Source organism: Podarcis raffonei, chromosome 11 (genome assembly GCF_027172205.1).
Source record: "Podarcis raffonei isolate rPodRaf1 chromosome 11, rPodRaf1.pri, whole genome shotgun sequence".
Taxonomy (NCBI): domain Eukaryota; kingdom Metazoa; phylum Chordata; class Lepidosauria; order Squamata; family Lacertidae; genus Podarcis; species Podarcis raffonei.
Window position 1 is genome coordinate 65583473 of NC_070612.1, and position 16491 is coordinate 65599963.

General features: G+C 45.3%; 1 protein-coding gene across 1 annotated transcript in view; it reads right to left on the minus strand.

Moving 5' to 3' along the window:
• The window catches only part of PGM5 (phosphoglucomutase 5), a 99614-nt gene extending 83945 nt beyond the window's left edge, over nt 1-15669 (minus strand). The window contains exon 1 of the mRNA XM_053408844.1: nt 15314-15669. Coding sequence (XP_053264819.1) covers nt 15314-15574 — 261 coding nt within the window. The 5' untranslated portion in view covers nt 15575-15669. The remainder of the gene's footprint in view (nt 1-15313) is intronic.
• Nucleotides 15670-16491: the final 822 nt, after the last annotated feature.

Here is a 16491-nt window from a genome sequence, read left to right on the forward strand (position 1 = left end):
TGCAAGATCTTCAGTTGGCATGAGAGAGAACAGACAGCAACTGCCTTTCACGGTGGCCTTTCAGCTTGATTAAAGAGATGACTGATTGCTGGGACCTGCAGCTTTCACCGCGTCAGATTTCTGTGTTAAAAATAAAGGCCAGAGTACAGTGCACTTCAGAACACTTTGGCCTGGTAGGTTGCACTTGCCAAACATAGTGTGAATTGCGGCTGTTCAACCCATTCTTACAACAACAAAAAATTGGTGTTAAGCAGAAACCAACTAAGAAAGCTATAATTTCAAAGCTTTATTTATCCATTGTTTTTGCTTAATATAGAAATAACTTCAGAGTGCCTTGAACTATTCATTTATCTAAGGTTATGTGTAAACTCAGTGGAAGAGGATTAAAAAAGAAAGTCTTAAATGTAAACCATTTGTTGGTGGAGAGTACTGAAGGCAAAAAAGGGAGGCAGGCTCAGCAACAGGTATAAGTCCCAGCAGCTACTAAGTTCTGGTTTGATGACAGAAAAGGTGGGGCCAGCCAGGCTAGAAGCAGTTGCCCTGTTTAAGAAGTCCAAGAACAGGGTAAGGAGTTCAGAATTGCATGGAGCAACTGAGTTGTTCCAATAGGTTGGTATGCACCCCCATATGCTTTTAAAGATGGGGCAAGGCACTGAATTTGGGCAGGATGTGTCTGTTTTATTATCACATTTTTGTGTTGCATTAGATTGTTATAAGGTGTACATTCTTTGTTTCTTCAGCTTGTAAACCGCCTTGAGTATTGTAAGATAGAAAGGCGGTATACAAATTAAAAGTGATGATGAGGAGGAGGAGGAGGATGTTCCCTACAATGGGAGCATCACAAGGTCCTGGGTGAACAGGCTATGCCCTCCGATTCTGACTCTGCTTCCTCTGCTCCTAGGGGTTGCTGATGCTCACTCCCCCAGATCCCAGTGCTGCACTCCTTTCCCTGGGAGGAAAGAGGGGGAATGGGAGTCCTGCTATTCCAACTGCAGGAGCTGAATACAGGCGAGGGCAGGAGAGAAGGACTGTCATCCTTCTCTGTTCCCCAGTCCCAGACTCTCCATGATATCCTTCTGTCCCCCATCCTCAGCAGTTTCAACCAGCCACTAGGGCTAGGAAATACATCAATATATCGTCCAAAACTGGTTTTGAATCCACATTATGACCTGTTTTGACCTGGAAATACCTTGTCAGGTGAATCTGAATAGAATTTGAGGGAAATTTTAACAAAAGGATTGGGGACTGACAGCTTCCCGGGGGGTGGCTCAGCTGAACTGAGACTTTTCTTGGCAGGAAGGGGAGAGTCACTGCTGCTGGGATTAAAATCTGTAGAGGGAAGGGGACTTCACATACCCAAGCTTGGAAAAGGGGAGGACAAGCAGCGCACCACCATCTCTTTGTTTTGCTCACTCGCCTTCTTCCCCAGCACCACAATCCCTTCCCCTCGCACAGAGGGAGGGCACCCAATTTCCCAAGGAGGAAGGCAGCAGCAGCCTCAGCGGATGTGCATCTTCACCTCAGAGCTGCTCCCCCACCCCTGCCGCTGCCTCTCCTCCCTACCTGGACTGAAGATGGCAGCTTGACACCCCCCCTTCCACTCCCACCCTCTCAAATCACGAGGCTCCAGGTCAAACCACATCATGAGGGGCTGAGAGGAGACAACCAAGTGGGAAGCAAATGCACTAGGATGCTGCTGGCCAGGGAGGCATTCCTCCTCCTGCACCCTCAGAACTGCGGTAGGAAAATCCATGAAGCCAGTCAATGCTTCTCCCGATTTCTGTGTATATGCGCATGTGTTTGTCTGTGTCGCCCTGTGTTGAGAATCTGGATGTTGGGGTGCAGGTTCCCCCTCCAGCGCCTCACTCTTCTGCTTTCCATCTCCTCTCCACCCTGTCCACGAATCAACACAAGGTTTGGCAGCTTCTTCCTCTCCACCTCTCTCTGCCTAGGTAACAGTTGAGCCCATTCACCTCTACATAGTTCACCCTTATTTCAGACATTGTGATATATCAAGATATTGTGGGATTTAAAGCTACAGTCAATTGCAACATTCCGACAGAGGACTAACGGCCTCCATGTTCTAACTGGTTGCTGTGACAACCAGTTTGTTGGTTGCTGGTAGCTTTGAAAGATAACTGCTCAGTTGCAGTCACCTCAGGACCAACTTTCCTCTGGTATAGTTTATTAGCATGTTATGTAACCTAAGCCTGCCTTCAGGTACAGCTCTGTAAACCTACATGAATCTGAGAGTAAACTAGTTTTATATTAACATGAATCAGATTTGTGTGTGCATTCTATAAGAGGGATTCAAAGGGATTTTTATCCAGGAAGGCATCTTTATTAGTAGAACTCAGATGAGTCAGTAACAAGCTGATCGCTGCATAATCTTATAATGGGGATTGTTTAACTCTGCTAAAGTAAACCTTCCCACCATGGGTTATGGGCCCAGATTTGCATAATTTTTTTTTACTTCCTGGTTATCCAGTGGGGATTAAGCAACCCCCTCCCTTCCCTCAGAGGCCAGTTACCTAAGGCAGTGAATATCTGTTTTATATTTTTGAGATGGCTAGTGTGATGGCTAGTTGATAGTGATCTAGGCCGAGGCCTGCCTGTGCTAAATGAACATAATTTTGTGAACTGGAAGCAACGCTTAATAGCACTCCTAGATACAAAAGGAGTCCTGGAAGCTATAAAAAGCCCCTGGTCTACAACCACAGATGAGGGTGATTTAATCAAGATATGAGCTTGGGAAGAAAAGAACAGTAAAGCCAGATTCATCATTTGAATGGGCTTCGCGATGAACACCTCTCAATAATAAATTTTGAAGATAGTACATCTCAAATTTTAAGTGATATAGAGCGCATGTTTGGAGACACCATGAAGAGCTCCTACAGAATGTTAATACATGAGTATTAGACTCAGAATGAATTCTAAAGATGAATTCACACAGCATATGAACAGTTTACTGAAATTATTCAAAAGATTCAGCTTACTCCTAAACCATTTAATGAGGAAATGAAGACATCATTTCTGTTATCATCCCTAGGACCAAGATTTGATGCATTTGTTAGTATAATGGACCACAAAGAAGGGTCCTGACCACTTATTTGAGGAAGGGTGCAGAGGGAGAGCTGAGTCTCCAGAAAGAAATGTTAGGAGTAAAGACAGCAATTATGCGTCTAGACAGTTTGCAAGGCCCAAAGACACACAGAAAATAGTAGTTTGCTTCAATTGCAAGAAGGAAGGCCACATTGCTAAGAACTGTAGAGTACCCAAAACAAAGATACCCCTCCCTTTTCAGCCAAAAGGGGAAAAGAAGAGGGAACCTGAATGCACCTGGCTGCTACAGGAAAGGAATTTAGCTGTCCAGAATTGTAAAAATAAAAGCAGTAAGTGGATCCTGGATCCTGGTGCCAGCTCGCATGAGATAAATGATGCGGTAGGATCAGAAATTGAGATTGCAGGTCCAAGCGAGAGGGGCTGGTTCTGTGAATTTGAAATTTAATATAGACAATCAAATTTTACATACTACAGTGGAAAGAGTCCTGTATGCTCTACAGCTCAGCTGCAATCTGATTAGTGTGTCCAAAAAGGGTTTCCAGATAATGTTTGGAAATGGACAATGCAAGGTTACAAAGAATGGTAAAGTGTTTGTTCAAGCTAAACTAATAAATGGTGTATATGAGGCTGATCTTTCAGAGAGATCCGCAAAGGTGGCCCATTCAAGCCAGAAGGTGGAGGCAAACCTGCAGTTGTAGCATAGAAGGCTCGGACACAGAGACACCAACGTCATTCTAGACTTTAAAAGGTAAAGGGACCCCTGACCATTAGGTCCAGTCGTGACCGACTCTGGGGTTGTGGCGCTCATCTCGCTCTATAGGCCGAGGGAGCCGGCGTACAGCTTCCGGGTCATGTGGCCAGCATGACTAAGCCTCTTCTGGTGAACCAGAGCAGCGCATGGAAACGCCTTTTACCTTCCCGCCAGAGCGGTACCTATTTATCTTCTTGCACTTTGACGTGCTTTTGAACTGCTAGGTTGGCAGGAGCAGGGACTGAGCAACGGGAGCTCACCCTGTTGCAGGGATTCGAACCACTGACCTTCTGATTGGCAAGCCCTAGGCTCTGTATTTTAATCCACAGCGCCACCCGCGTCCCTTATTCTAGACTTACAGAAGGATAAACTTGCAAAAGGACTGCAGGTAACAGCTAGCAACACAATTCCAACATTGATACATAGGTTGTATTACTGAGAAAGCTGTAAAACCTTCATTTCCACGTTGCACAGAGCAGAGAAGCACTAAAGTGCTTGATATAGTCTACAGTAACTTATGTGGACAAATGAGTGTTCCCTTACTGGGGGGGGGGGCAGATACATACTGATTTTTCTTGATGATTTCTCCAATTATTGTGTAGTGTATTTCATCAAAGAAAAGAGTGACACACTGGAAATGTTCCAGAAATACATAGCCATGGTCAAAAACAAGTTCAAGAGAGCTCCAGCTATGCTAATGACTGACAATGGAGGTGAGTACTGCTCACGTGAAATGCAGACTCTTGTGGCGAAGGAGGGAATTGAACATGTAACCACAATTGCCTACACACCACAACAGAATTCCATAGCTGAGAGAAAGTTTAGATCCATCGTGGAAATGACCAGAAGCATGTTAAAGGATGCATCCCTGTCACACAAACTGTGGGCAGATGCAGTGAATACAGCAGTGTATCTCCAGAACAGATTGCCAACAAAGAGGGCAAAGTGCACACCTTTCGAACTTTGGCATGGGAGAGTTCCCAATCTGTCGCACATATGTGTGTTTGAGAGTCTGTTACTACCATGTCCCCAAAGAACACAGACAGAAGCTTGACTCCAGAGCGCAAGCAGGTATCCTTGTGGGGTACACCTCTGGAGGCAAGGGATACAGAATTATGGACTTACAAACTGGTAAGACAAATGCGCACCATGCAGTATATTTTCATGAACACAGAAAGCTGATACTAAAACTAGTGTTCTGGATTTTTCTGAGGACTCAGAAAAGATTAAAGAACTTGTGCACTTTCCTTCTATATCCCGGCAAAGTCCTGAGCTGCCTTCCAGTGTCATAGCCCCTCCTAAAGGCAACACACTAGAAGAAACAGAGGACCAGATTCCTGGCGGAACCAGAGATGAAGAGGAAGATTCAGATGGACTTATGTCAATGTTGGAGGGGGATGAGGAAGCTGATGCGGTCGCAGTATCAGAGGTCAGACACTCATCGAGAACCAACAAAGGTGTCCCACCAATAAGACTGTCCTACTTCGCAGGGTCGCCGATTCCACAGGAATCTTCCACATGGGAAGAGATAGAGGAGATGCCAGCTGCACAAGCCAGTCTCTGGAAGAAGGCCGCACAGGAGGAGATGGATGCACTGCATCAGAACAAGACTTGGACTCTTACTGAGCAAGAAGGCCATTAGTGGTAAATGGGTATTCAAGGTTAAGAAGGGGGCAGAAGGAGAAGTGCAATGCTACAAAGCCAGTCTTGTAGCACAAGGATTTTCACAACAATATAGTGAAGACTATGATGAGGTTTTTGCACCTACCGTGAGATACAGCAGCGTGAGGATGCTTCTGAGTATTGCAGCCTCCAAGCAAATGCAGGTGAAACACATTGCTACTGCTTTTCTCCATGGACAGATTTCGGAAGACATTTATATGCGTCAACCCAAAGGTTTTGTAAAACCACATCAGGCACATTTCGTGTGTAAGCTGCAAAAGGGACTTTATGGACTCAAACAGGCTCCTCGAGCCTGGAACCAAAAATTGCATAGAATGCTGACACAGCTTGGTTACAAGGAAGGCCATGCTGACAAGTGCTTGTACAGTAAGTCAAGTAATGGACAATTCTCATATGTTTTAACATTTATTGATGACTTGATTATTGCTACAGCAAATGAAAGAGACTATGCACAAATTGTAAATTATCTTAGCAAAGAAGTGGAGGTCAAGGAACTGGGAGAAGTTCAGTACTACCTCGAGATTCAAGTTGAAAGAGAAGAAGACAGCTCATTTCTTCTCAACCAAAGGCAAAAGATCCATGAACTCATTGAAAGCATGCAGAGGCAAGATGCAAACACAGTTGCTACACCCATGGCCACCGACTTCTTAAAAAATCAGCAGAAATCAAACCCATTGCCAGACAACAATGAGTATCAGTCAATGAGTGGTAAACTTTTGCATTTAGTTACCTGACATAGCCAATACTGTGGGGATACTTAATAGAAAAGTAAATGCTCCCACTGAGTATGATTGGGCAGGAGTTAAAAGGGTGGTCCAGTATCTAAAGGGTACTATATATTCTAAGTTAAGGTTACCAGCTGTCAGCAATCCTAGTTTGATTGGGTATACTGATGCAGATTGGGCTGGCGACAATGCTTATAAATCCGCAGGTGGATATATGTTTATGTTCAGGGATGGACTTGTTTCATGGGGTAATTATAAACAGAACTGTGTAGCATTATCTTCCACAGAAGCAGAGAATGTTGCAGCTACAGAAGCATGCAGAGAGGTTGCCTGGCTGGATCAACTCATTAAGGACTTTGGGTTGGTGAGCAAGGTACCTGTTAAGCTGCTAGAGGATAATCAACGTTGCATGAAGCTATCTCTGAGTGAGAAGTTCCACGCAAGAACAAAGCATATTGGTGTGAAGTACCACTACATTCATGAAATTTTTCAGAGTGGACTTGTGGAACTATTTTATTGCAGCACCAAAGAGATGACTGCTGACATCCTGACAAAGCCCCTGCCAAAAGAAACTTTCCAGAATCTACATGTAAAGCTGGGACTCTGGTTGGTTGATTAAAGTACCTCGGGTTAAAAACTTAATTCATTCTGGAGGCCTGTTCTTAACCTGAAACTGTTCTTAACCTAAAGCACCACTTTAGCTAATGGGGCCTCCTGCTGCCACTGCGCCGCTGCTGCACGATTTCTGTTCTTATCCTGAAGCAAGATTCTGAACCCGAGGTAATATTTCTGGGTTAGCGGAGTCTGTAACCTGAAGTGTATGTAGCCTGAAGTATATGTAATCCGAGGTACCACTGTACTGCTTGAGAAGAGGTACGTGGGATTTAAAGCCACAGTCTAGTGCAACATTCCGACAGAGGACTAACGGCCTCCATGTTCTAACCGGTTGCTGTGACAACCAGTTTGTCGGTTGCTGGTAGTTTTGAAAGTTAACTGCTCAGTTGCAGTCACCTCACACCAACTTCCCTCTGGTATAGTTTATTTGCTTGTTATGTAACCTAAGCTTGCCTTCAGGTACAGCTCTGTAAACCTGAATGAATCTGAGAGTAAAATAGTTTTATATTAACATGAATCAGATTCGTGTGTGTATTCTTTAAGAGGGATTCAAAGGGATTTTTAACCAGGAAGGCATCTTTATTAGTAGAACTCGGACGAGTCAGCGACAAGCTGATCGCTGCATAAAATTATAAAGGGGATTGTTTAACTCTGCCTCTCCTCTCTGGCTATGAGCTAGAGGGGGTGGCAGAGGGATGTCCCTGTGCCCTCCAGGTAGTTGGAGCATCAAAGCCACCCCCCCAAGCAGGAACAGAGAGCAAGTAAGCTTGGCGTGTTTCTGCTGCTCCTCACCAACTCTAAGCTGAATGTTCAAGTCTTTCAATTTGTCCCCAACTTCATGCTTATGGGAATGTTCAGGGATGCAGGAGAGGATATATTGTTTGATTATATCCTTTCCAACTTGTGTTAACAAGTTCTACAATTTAGCAGAGTAACATTCCCCTTTATAAGCTTGTGCAGCGAATGCGTTTGCTCAGGCTTGCTAAAGCCTCTAAAATAAGTTTCGTTGGTAATTTCCCCTTTAGTCCCTCATAAAAAGATAGACACGACAGAGTCTTCTATAAAAGTATAAAGAGTTTACTCACACATTCTGTTCACAAATGGATCCCAGAAGGCAGACTTAAGTTACAAAAGTAATATGCACCTGGAAACTATCCCATAAGGAGACAGCTCTTTTGTCCTCTCTTGGCTGGAAGCCAAGAGAGAATCTTAGGCTAAGAAGATGTTGCTTCTTCAATGAATGTAGTCAGAGAGAGAGAGAGAGAGATGGCTGACCAGTCCTGCTCTTTTGTTACCTGGGCAGGTGAGGTCACACCCACCTCTAGCCACATGCAGAGGAAGTCTGTCCCAGCCTAGGAGAAACAGGAAGTTCCGACTGGCTGGTCCAGACATCCCCTTTTACGTCCACTCTAGGGATGCTCTTGTGTTTCACATCCCACAATACTGCATTTCAAATACAGTGGTACCTCGGGTTAAGGACTTAATTCGTTCTGGGGGTCTGTTCTTAACCTGAAGCACCACATTAGCTAATGAGGCCTCCCGCTGCCGCCGCGCTACCAGAGCACGATTTCTGTTCTCATCCTGAAGCAAAGTTCTTAACCTGAAGCACTATTTCTGGGTTAGCGGAGTCTGTAACCTGAAGCGTATGTAACCTGAAGCGTATGTAACCCGAGGTACCACTACATGCTGTTGAATGGTTTCTTTAAATGTAAAGGTTCATCATTGTTCCACCCGATGTGTATGTCTTTAAGGGGCCAGAGCAAGGGCCAGAGCAAGATAACGAGACCCAGCTTTACAGCTGTGAAACATAGCAGGTGCTGCTGAGTTGTATTTGATTAAGGTGTGTCAGCATTTGGATGTAGTATATAAGGAGCAGCACCTAGCTCTCCCATTACCCTGGTGGTTGGGTCTGGTTTGTTGTTGATGTATTTAGTGTAAATGGAGTTTTTGTTTTTCTTATTAAAACCTTGTTTAAGTTATTTTTGAGTCCCTTTTTAATGCATGGTCTCCCCAGCAAGCTTTCCACTGCGCTACCATACTGCAAACAGCCAACACATTCAGCATGAAGTCAGGGACAAAACCTCTCCTCTTGGGACAGGAGAATGTACAAGTGATCACAGATATGTAGTGTTAGTTCCTAACTAACTAAATATGTTAGTTCCTGATTATTCAAACGCAAGATGCAAAGTTGCAAAAGCAGAGAAGAAATTAGAGAAAAGAGATAAGCAGGAACAAGACCATGAAAATTTTTAAGATAAAAGCCTATGATGAAAGAGGAATTCAAAAGAAGGAAATAAGGGGTTAAGAAACACTCGTGATTGCAATAACCAAGGTAGGAAACAAACAGAATTTGGATTAAAAATTTAGCAGAAGGAATAGTTTTGAAAGGATCTGATTTTAGCAATGTCACAGACGAAAAAGCTATGATGTTTGGCAGCCAGTTGAATTTTATAAAGTTTAATGTTGTAATCCTCATTAATATTAACTATGGTCAGTGCTGACATATTCAGGAACTGTGACTAAGCCAGGAGGTAGAATTTATTCCCAAGAAGGGAGTGATTGATCATTTTGCCACAATTAAGATGGAGTCAGTGTAATGTAGTAGGTGCCAGACTGGAACCAAAGAAACCTACATACCGTATTTTTCGCCCCATAGGGCGCACCGGCCCATAGGGCGCACCCAGTTTTTTGGGGGGGAAACCAAGGGGAAAAATTTTATTTCCCCCCCCCCCCCCGCAGCCATCCCCAAGCTAGAAGAGGGAGACGGAGCGCTCCGTCTCCCTCTTCTACCTTCAGGGACAGCCTCCCTAGCCTCCGTGGGGCAGCGGCTTGCCCCGTTGTCCCCCGAGCTTGTGGGGCTGGCGGTGGGGAGAAGCTTGCCTCTCCCCACCGCCAGCCTCCAAACCAGGTCGGGGAATAGCGGGATGGCGGCGCTCCGCCTCCCCGCTGTCCCCTGAGCTTGTGGGGCTGCCCGATATCTGCCCGAAGCCCGGGGTGCACTCTGGAGCGTGCCCCGTGCTTCGGGCTGCAGGCTGCCACCCGCAAGCCTTACGAGCCCGGCGGGAACTCCTGCCGGGCTCGCAAGGCTTGCGGATAGCTTCCTGAAGCCTGGAGAGCGAGAGGGGTCGGTGTGCAACGACCCCTCTCGCTCTCCAGGCTTCAGCGAAAGCCTGCATTCGCCCCATAGGGCGCACACATATTTCCCCTTCATTTTTGGAAGGGAAAAATAGGGCGAAAAATACGGTACATACATACACTCAGCCTCAAACCTCATTCACAGCATTTCAGCCAAACAACCTGACAGGATTGCTGTAAAGATACAAATGATGAGACTGATGAAAGAAACATGTTTGTCGTCAACAGTTCCTTGGGAAAGTTTAGGATTCTTATTTTTTACTATCTGAAAAGAAGGTGGGAAGATAAGAGGAAGTATAGGTGATCAATAAATGGAAGAACATCAAAGTTAGGTTAAGAAGAGAAGCCATCTTTCTGTTCCTTCCTCCCTCGTTTTGTTTTGGGGTGTTGCTCAAACACAAATCAAAGGATGATCCCTTTGACTTCAGCACTCAGGAAAAAAAGACCTAGGGCTCATTCATACGATTGTTTAATGTGGATAGTAAAGTTCTTGTAATTCTCCATTGTCGTTATGTCATTCTCCTCTAAATCACGGCCTTAACAGAATCATAGAATCGTAGAATTGGAAGGGGCCACAAGGGCCATGGAGCCAACCCCCCGCAGTGCAGGAATCACTTGCCCAACATGGGACTTGGACCCACGACCCTAAAATTAAGAGTCTCATGCGCTACCAACTGAGCTCTCCCAGTTTTTAATGTGCTAATAACTACTTTTTATTCTTTTTAGAAATAGATGAACTCCCCCAGCCCAAATCAAACTGAACTGCTTGGACCGCTGTCCAAGTTATTTCCACAGAAGTCAGGAAAAGCTTGCTTTATTTCCCAAAACAATTTAAGTTCAGAAGTTTCCTGTCCCCTCTTTCTCACCTAGCCCCCCCCCCATCTCTCCCCTGTTGGCACTCAATCCACAGTAAAAGCAGGAAGATCTACACCCTCTCCTTCCTTTCTGGCATGCTGCGGGGGAGAGACAGTCCCAAGGGTCATTGAGAAACATTTCTTCTCCCAGTTACAGAAAGGTAGCCGTGTTGGTCTGCCATAGTCAAAACAAAAAAAAATTTTTTCCTTCCAGTAGCACCTTAAAGACCAACTAAGTTAGTTCTTGGTATGAGCTTTCGTGTGCATGCACACTTCTTCAGTGTATCTGAAGAAGTGTGCATGCACACGAAAGCTCATACCAAGAACTAACTTAGTTGGTCTTTAAGGTGCTACTGGAAGGAAAAAATTTTTTTATTTCTTCTCCCAGTTAATGGCAGCAGCCGCCTTCCCCGGCTGATCTAGCAGCTGGCCAGAAAGGGAAGGGAGAGATTCAATTTCCTACCTTCCTTCTTGCAGCTGGAGGGGCATTACCATTGGTTGCACTGCCATCATCATTCAGCTGTACTGCCTGATAAGAGGAATTTAAAGGCAGAGGAGGGGCTTGGGGGGATTGGAGTGGATATGTTTGTAAACTGGGAACTAGTTCCAAGCCCAAACTCAGAAAACTTTCAGGCATCTCTGTGTATTTTTGTGTGTCTTTTTTGAAGAACCTACATATGATTTTTTTAAAAAATAAAAGTATACTGTGAATTGTTTTGGAGTAGTTTTTTATCCTTTTATGACCTGTTTTCTGTCCCTAAAGCTGCTTTTGAAATCAAGCCACTTGCCTCTAGATTATTATAGTATTGTCTTCATTCTGCCAAATTCTCCACTAAAAGGCTGGAGAAAATATAAGTATTCTTTTTTTTTTACAGATTGCCAAAAGCTTTCCCTTAGCTTTTTCAATTGTTGCTCATACACACATAGTTCTTGTGGTACAAACATGGTATATTAAAAAACTTTTAAAGGCATAAAACAACAACAGAAAGGCACAGAGAATGGCTACCATTCACATCAAAACCTGTTTCTCAATTGTCCCACAACATAAGCAACATTCCATATAACACCCAACAGTGCAAAAGTGCAGGTGAGTTATCTTTTAATAAGAGAATACAAACAGCAAAATCGTGGCCAATTTGCCTATAATGCGCTTCTAAGCAACAGTAAAAAAGCAAAGTATCTGGAGAAGCAAGGGCAAAGAGGATCCACTGAAAGTGCCTAGGCACCATCAAGCTGTGAAACCTGCATGATCTGGTTCCTGTTTCTCTCTTTGGCCTAAAACAAATGGGCCGTGACTGACTACAAAGGCTACTTCTGTTGCTGTAGAGCAGGGCACACCAACCTTTTTGAACCAGTAGGCATATTTTGAATTTTGAGAGTACAGTGGGCACCAGTCATAAAATGGCTGCCATGGGGAATGGCAAAACATAAATGGCTGCTCTGGGGGCCTGGCACAGTACAAAATCAAAGAGAGTACAGTCACTGCCGCTTTCCCATGCACCGCACTCAACTGTCTTGATTGTTCTGTTTCTTCCTCCATGATCAGCTCAGCAGTGGGACTCAGCTGCATGCCATTTTCCCTGCAATTGAGCCGCAAACTCTGATCATGGAGAGAGATTGTGGGAAGGGGAGATTTAAGCCCTTGCCCTACTCAGCGCATTGGAGGTTATAACTCAGCAGAAGAGGAAAAGAGGGCTGAGGATAAGGAGTGGGGCCTTAGGAGAGGCCAGTGGGATCAAGGATCCCCCACCCTCGGTCTACACACTGACAGGCAGAGGCTCTCCAGGATTTCAGATGGAAGCATTTGCCAGCCCTATCTGAGACTGAACCTGCAATGTGCTTCACCACTGAGCTTTCTGCTTTCCCCTGTGTTCTAGTTACAAACATATGCTGGTTATGGGCAAAATAGTTTAGAAAAAATGCTGAAATAAATCAGAGATGGAATGATTGTCAAGGTTAATAAGATGGTAACTTCCAAATGTGAGGTACTGGTATCCAGTATTATTACAGATCTGAAAACCACAAAATTTGATCCATTTGCAGTGCAGTTTTACTACCATGCAAAGCTATGGAGGTCCTTGTAGGCTCTGCAGAGATTCTGTTCCCAACGACACCTTGGTAAACTTGCATCTAGTGCTCAGAAGTTGAATGGCAAAGAAAACATCAAAGGTCTGATATTGTAAAGAACAAGGAAAGTTTATGTAACAGAAGGGGCAGGGGCAGAGAAACAAATAATCTGTTGGGTCCAGGATCAATGGTACCAAAAGCTGCAGAAAGATGGAGTAGAAGAAGCAAGGTTGCACCTCCTTGCCCCTCTCTTGATGGTCACCCATCAGAGTAGCCAGTGCCATTTTGGTCCAGAAAACCTGAACCTGGACTGAAACGGGTCTAGACCATGGGTTGGCAAACTAAGGCCCAGGGGCCAGATCCGGCCCAATCACCTTCTAAATCCAGCCCGCGGATGGGCTGGGAATCAGCGTGTTTTTACATGAGTAGAATGTGTCCTTTTATTTAAAATGCATCTCTGGGTTATTTGTGGGGCATACAAATTCGTTCATCCCCCCCCCAAATATAGTCCAGCCCCCCACGACGTCTGAGGGATGGTGGACTGGCCCCCTGCTGAAAAAGTTTACTGACCCCTGGTCTAGACAATGAGTTACATCCAATAATGCCAGCAGCTGCTCTGCCACAAGCCTCTCAATCACCTTCTTGAAAAAAGGTTGATAACTATTGCAGATGAGTGGGTCCAATGCTGGGTTTCTTTAGATGTGGTAACACCACTGCCTCTCTCAAAGCAGTGGGCACCACTTCATTGCATCATGATGCGTTCACCACACCCTGGATCCATCCCCTGCCAGCAAGATTTTATTAATCATAAGGGACAGGACAAGAGAATCTATGATTCTGTATGGTCTGATGTATTGCTGCAAACACCCTGACAATATCCTCAGGTCACATCAACTGAAATTGATCCCACAAAACCTTTCTAGACACAGCATTGGACACCTGACATATTTCTGCACCAATTATGGCATCAAGAACAACTTAACCATTGAAGCGCCTCAAAAAATCTTCACAGTGGGTCTCCAAATGGTCCATGGAAACTCTCTCAGGGGCCAGTAACCTTCCTTCCTTCACTTATCCTACCTTTTGATGCCCACTGTGCCCTTTTTGCTCTTTGTCCTCTGCAAAAGAGCACCTCCCTATACTAACTTCAGCTTAGGTCTACTGAGCCTAGAAAGTCCAACTATAACTTATAAACCAAACTTATAAACCAAAACACAGGACCCAGTGTCTGGTTTGGTTAATGTTATGTGTGCTGTTAGAAAGTCTGGGCTACTTTCTAATAGAAGCACAGATGAAAGGGAATTTTTGAAAGTGAACAACCAGCTCACAAAGCTGAAGTCATTGGAAAAGTGGAGACTTTGGCATAGAAGCGACATGAGGTAATCAACCATCCAAAATAACATCCAGGCAAAGGGGTAAATTTTAATACTTTTTAATGCTTTTGTGAGTACCAGAGTGCCTAGAGCCATCTCCAACTGTAGGAATGTTACACTCTCTCACAGGAACACATCAACATCAAGCTCTATTTTTGTTAACTGCACAGGCATTGTAAAGCTCCTGAGCTAGCTTGTGCCAAACAAAAACCATGCAACACATGGTCATAACAAAACAAAACAAAACAAAAAACCAGAGGGCCCAGAGCTCTTTAGATGATATTCTCTTAAGTTTCCCACTCCGAAAATGTGTACCACCAAATCCAGCTTTTATCCCCAGTGGCAAATGTATATGCTATTAAATATATATATTTAAATATTTCTCTCTAGCATAAAAAAGCAGCCAAACTACAGCAATCTAAGTTAAACATATCAGACACCATCTGAGTGGAACAAACCAGAGCTATATTCACCTTCTTGCAGTAACACTGTTCTCTGGAAGCAGGCACAGGGTCAGAGAGACTTGACTGCCTCAAACACAAATATGCTGTTCCAAAAGACGATGAGTTGAGACAAAATCTAAAGTCGGGCATTAATAAATGAGGGTACATCTCCTCCTGGGATACTGAACCTTTCTGTGCCTCTTAAATGTCGAAAATGCTGAGAATCTTTTGTAAAAGCACTCCACACATTTGCAAATCCCACGTCTGTCCACCTGCCTCTTACTCCTAAACAGACTCAAGGGCATAGATGGGGAGGTGCCATTAGACATCGGAGAAGGCAGGCAAATTGGGGGAACCTGCAACCGCTCCCTGGGGAGAAAGTCTCTGCCTAGGCAGACCGCCCCAGAGTTCGCTCCCCGTACGTGACGGCGAGCGGGGAGAGCAACGGGGGAGCAAGTGTGGGGCACGTCGGCGAGGAAGCCAGCGCGCCCCGCCCAAAGAGCCCCTCGCTTCGGAGCGACTCACTCCGGACAGGCTTCCTTCCTTTCCTGACGGTGCCGCCCATTGACTCCAGACCCCGCGCCGAGGCTGCCGCCGCCCTTACCCCGTTGGCCGCCGCCATCTGCACCACCAGCTCGACGGCCGTCCGGCTGAAGTACCTGCCGTCGCTGCCCACCACCATGGTGCAGCCCTGGCGGTCGCGGAGGTCGACGGACGACAGCACGCTCTGCACGAAGTTGGGCAGGTAGTTGCGCTGACTCTCGAAGACGGCCGTGGGTCTCCGCAGGCCGCCGCCGCCCGTCGGCTTCTGGTCCTCGAAGGGCGCCGTGGGCACCGTCAGCACCGGGATGGGGCTGCCCTCCATGGCGCCCTCGGCCGCAGCCTGGCCTAGCGCCTCACATGCGAAGCGCCGCCGGCGCAGCCCTCCTCGCCCGCTGCGGGCGGCGCGGGAAAGAGGCGCTTCGGGAGACGCCGCTCCGCCGGGCGCCCAGCGAAGCAACTGGCCGCTTCGGAACAAGAGCGCCGGAGGGGCAGCAGCAGCCTCGGCCAATCAGAAGGCGGAAAGAGAGGGAACTGGAGGCGGCGGGAAGCCCGTTGGTTGGCGGGGATCCCGCCCTGTCAGTGAATTGCGACAAAAGAGCTCCCGGCTGGAAGCCCAGCCTTCGAAGCCTTCACTCACACGACCTCCACTTTTATTTATATCGCTTGGGTCAAAGGATGTATTGTCAAGTTCCTTTTTTTAAAAAAAAATATTTTCATTTTTAAAACAATATTCTTATACATTCACATCATTTTTAATTTATACACTTCTGGGATTACTTAAATCCCTCGGACCTCCCCCCACCCCCACCCCGGTTTCCAATTTCCCCCTATTTCTATCACATCTAATTACGTTTTTCTAATCCATTTTATCGCCTTTTTTACCTTAAATCATATTACATTATAAGTGTTATAACAATCCTGCTAACGTTTTCAAGTATCTACAATGGTCTTTAAGAAATTCTATAATTTTTTCCACTCTTGACTAATTTTTTATCATCTTCCCGGTCATCTTTGCCTTTTCGACGCAGTCCATCATCTTGGTTATCCACTCTTCTTTGGTTGGGGCTTTCTCTTCCTCCCACTTCTGGGTGAGTAGCATTCTTGTGGCTGTTGTTGCATACATAAATAAATAAATAGTCTTTTTAAATATTTTGGTATTTCGTCTCCTGTTAACCCTAGAAAAAAAGGCTTCTGGTTTTTTGATAAAAGTTATCTTAAACATTTTTTTCAATTCATTAT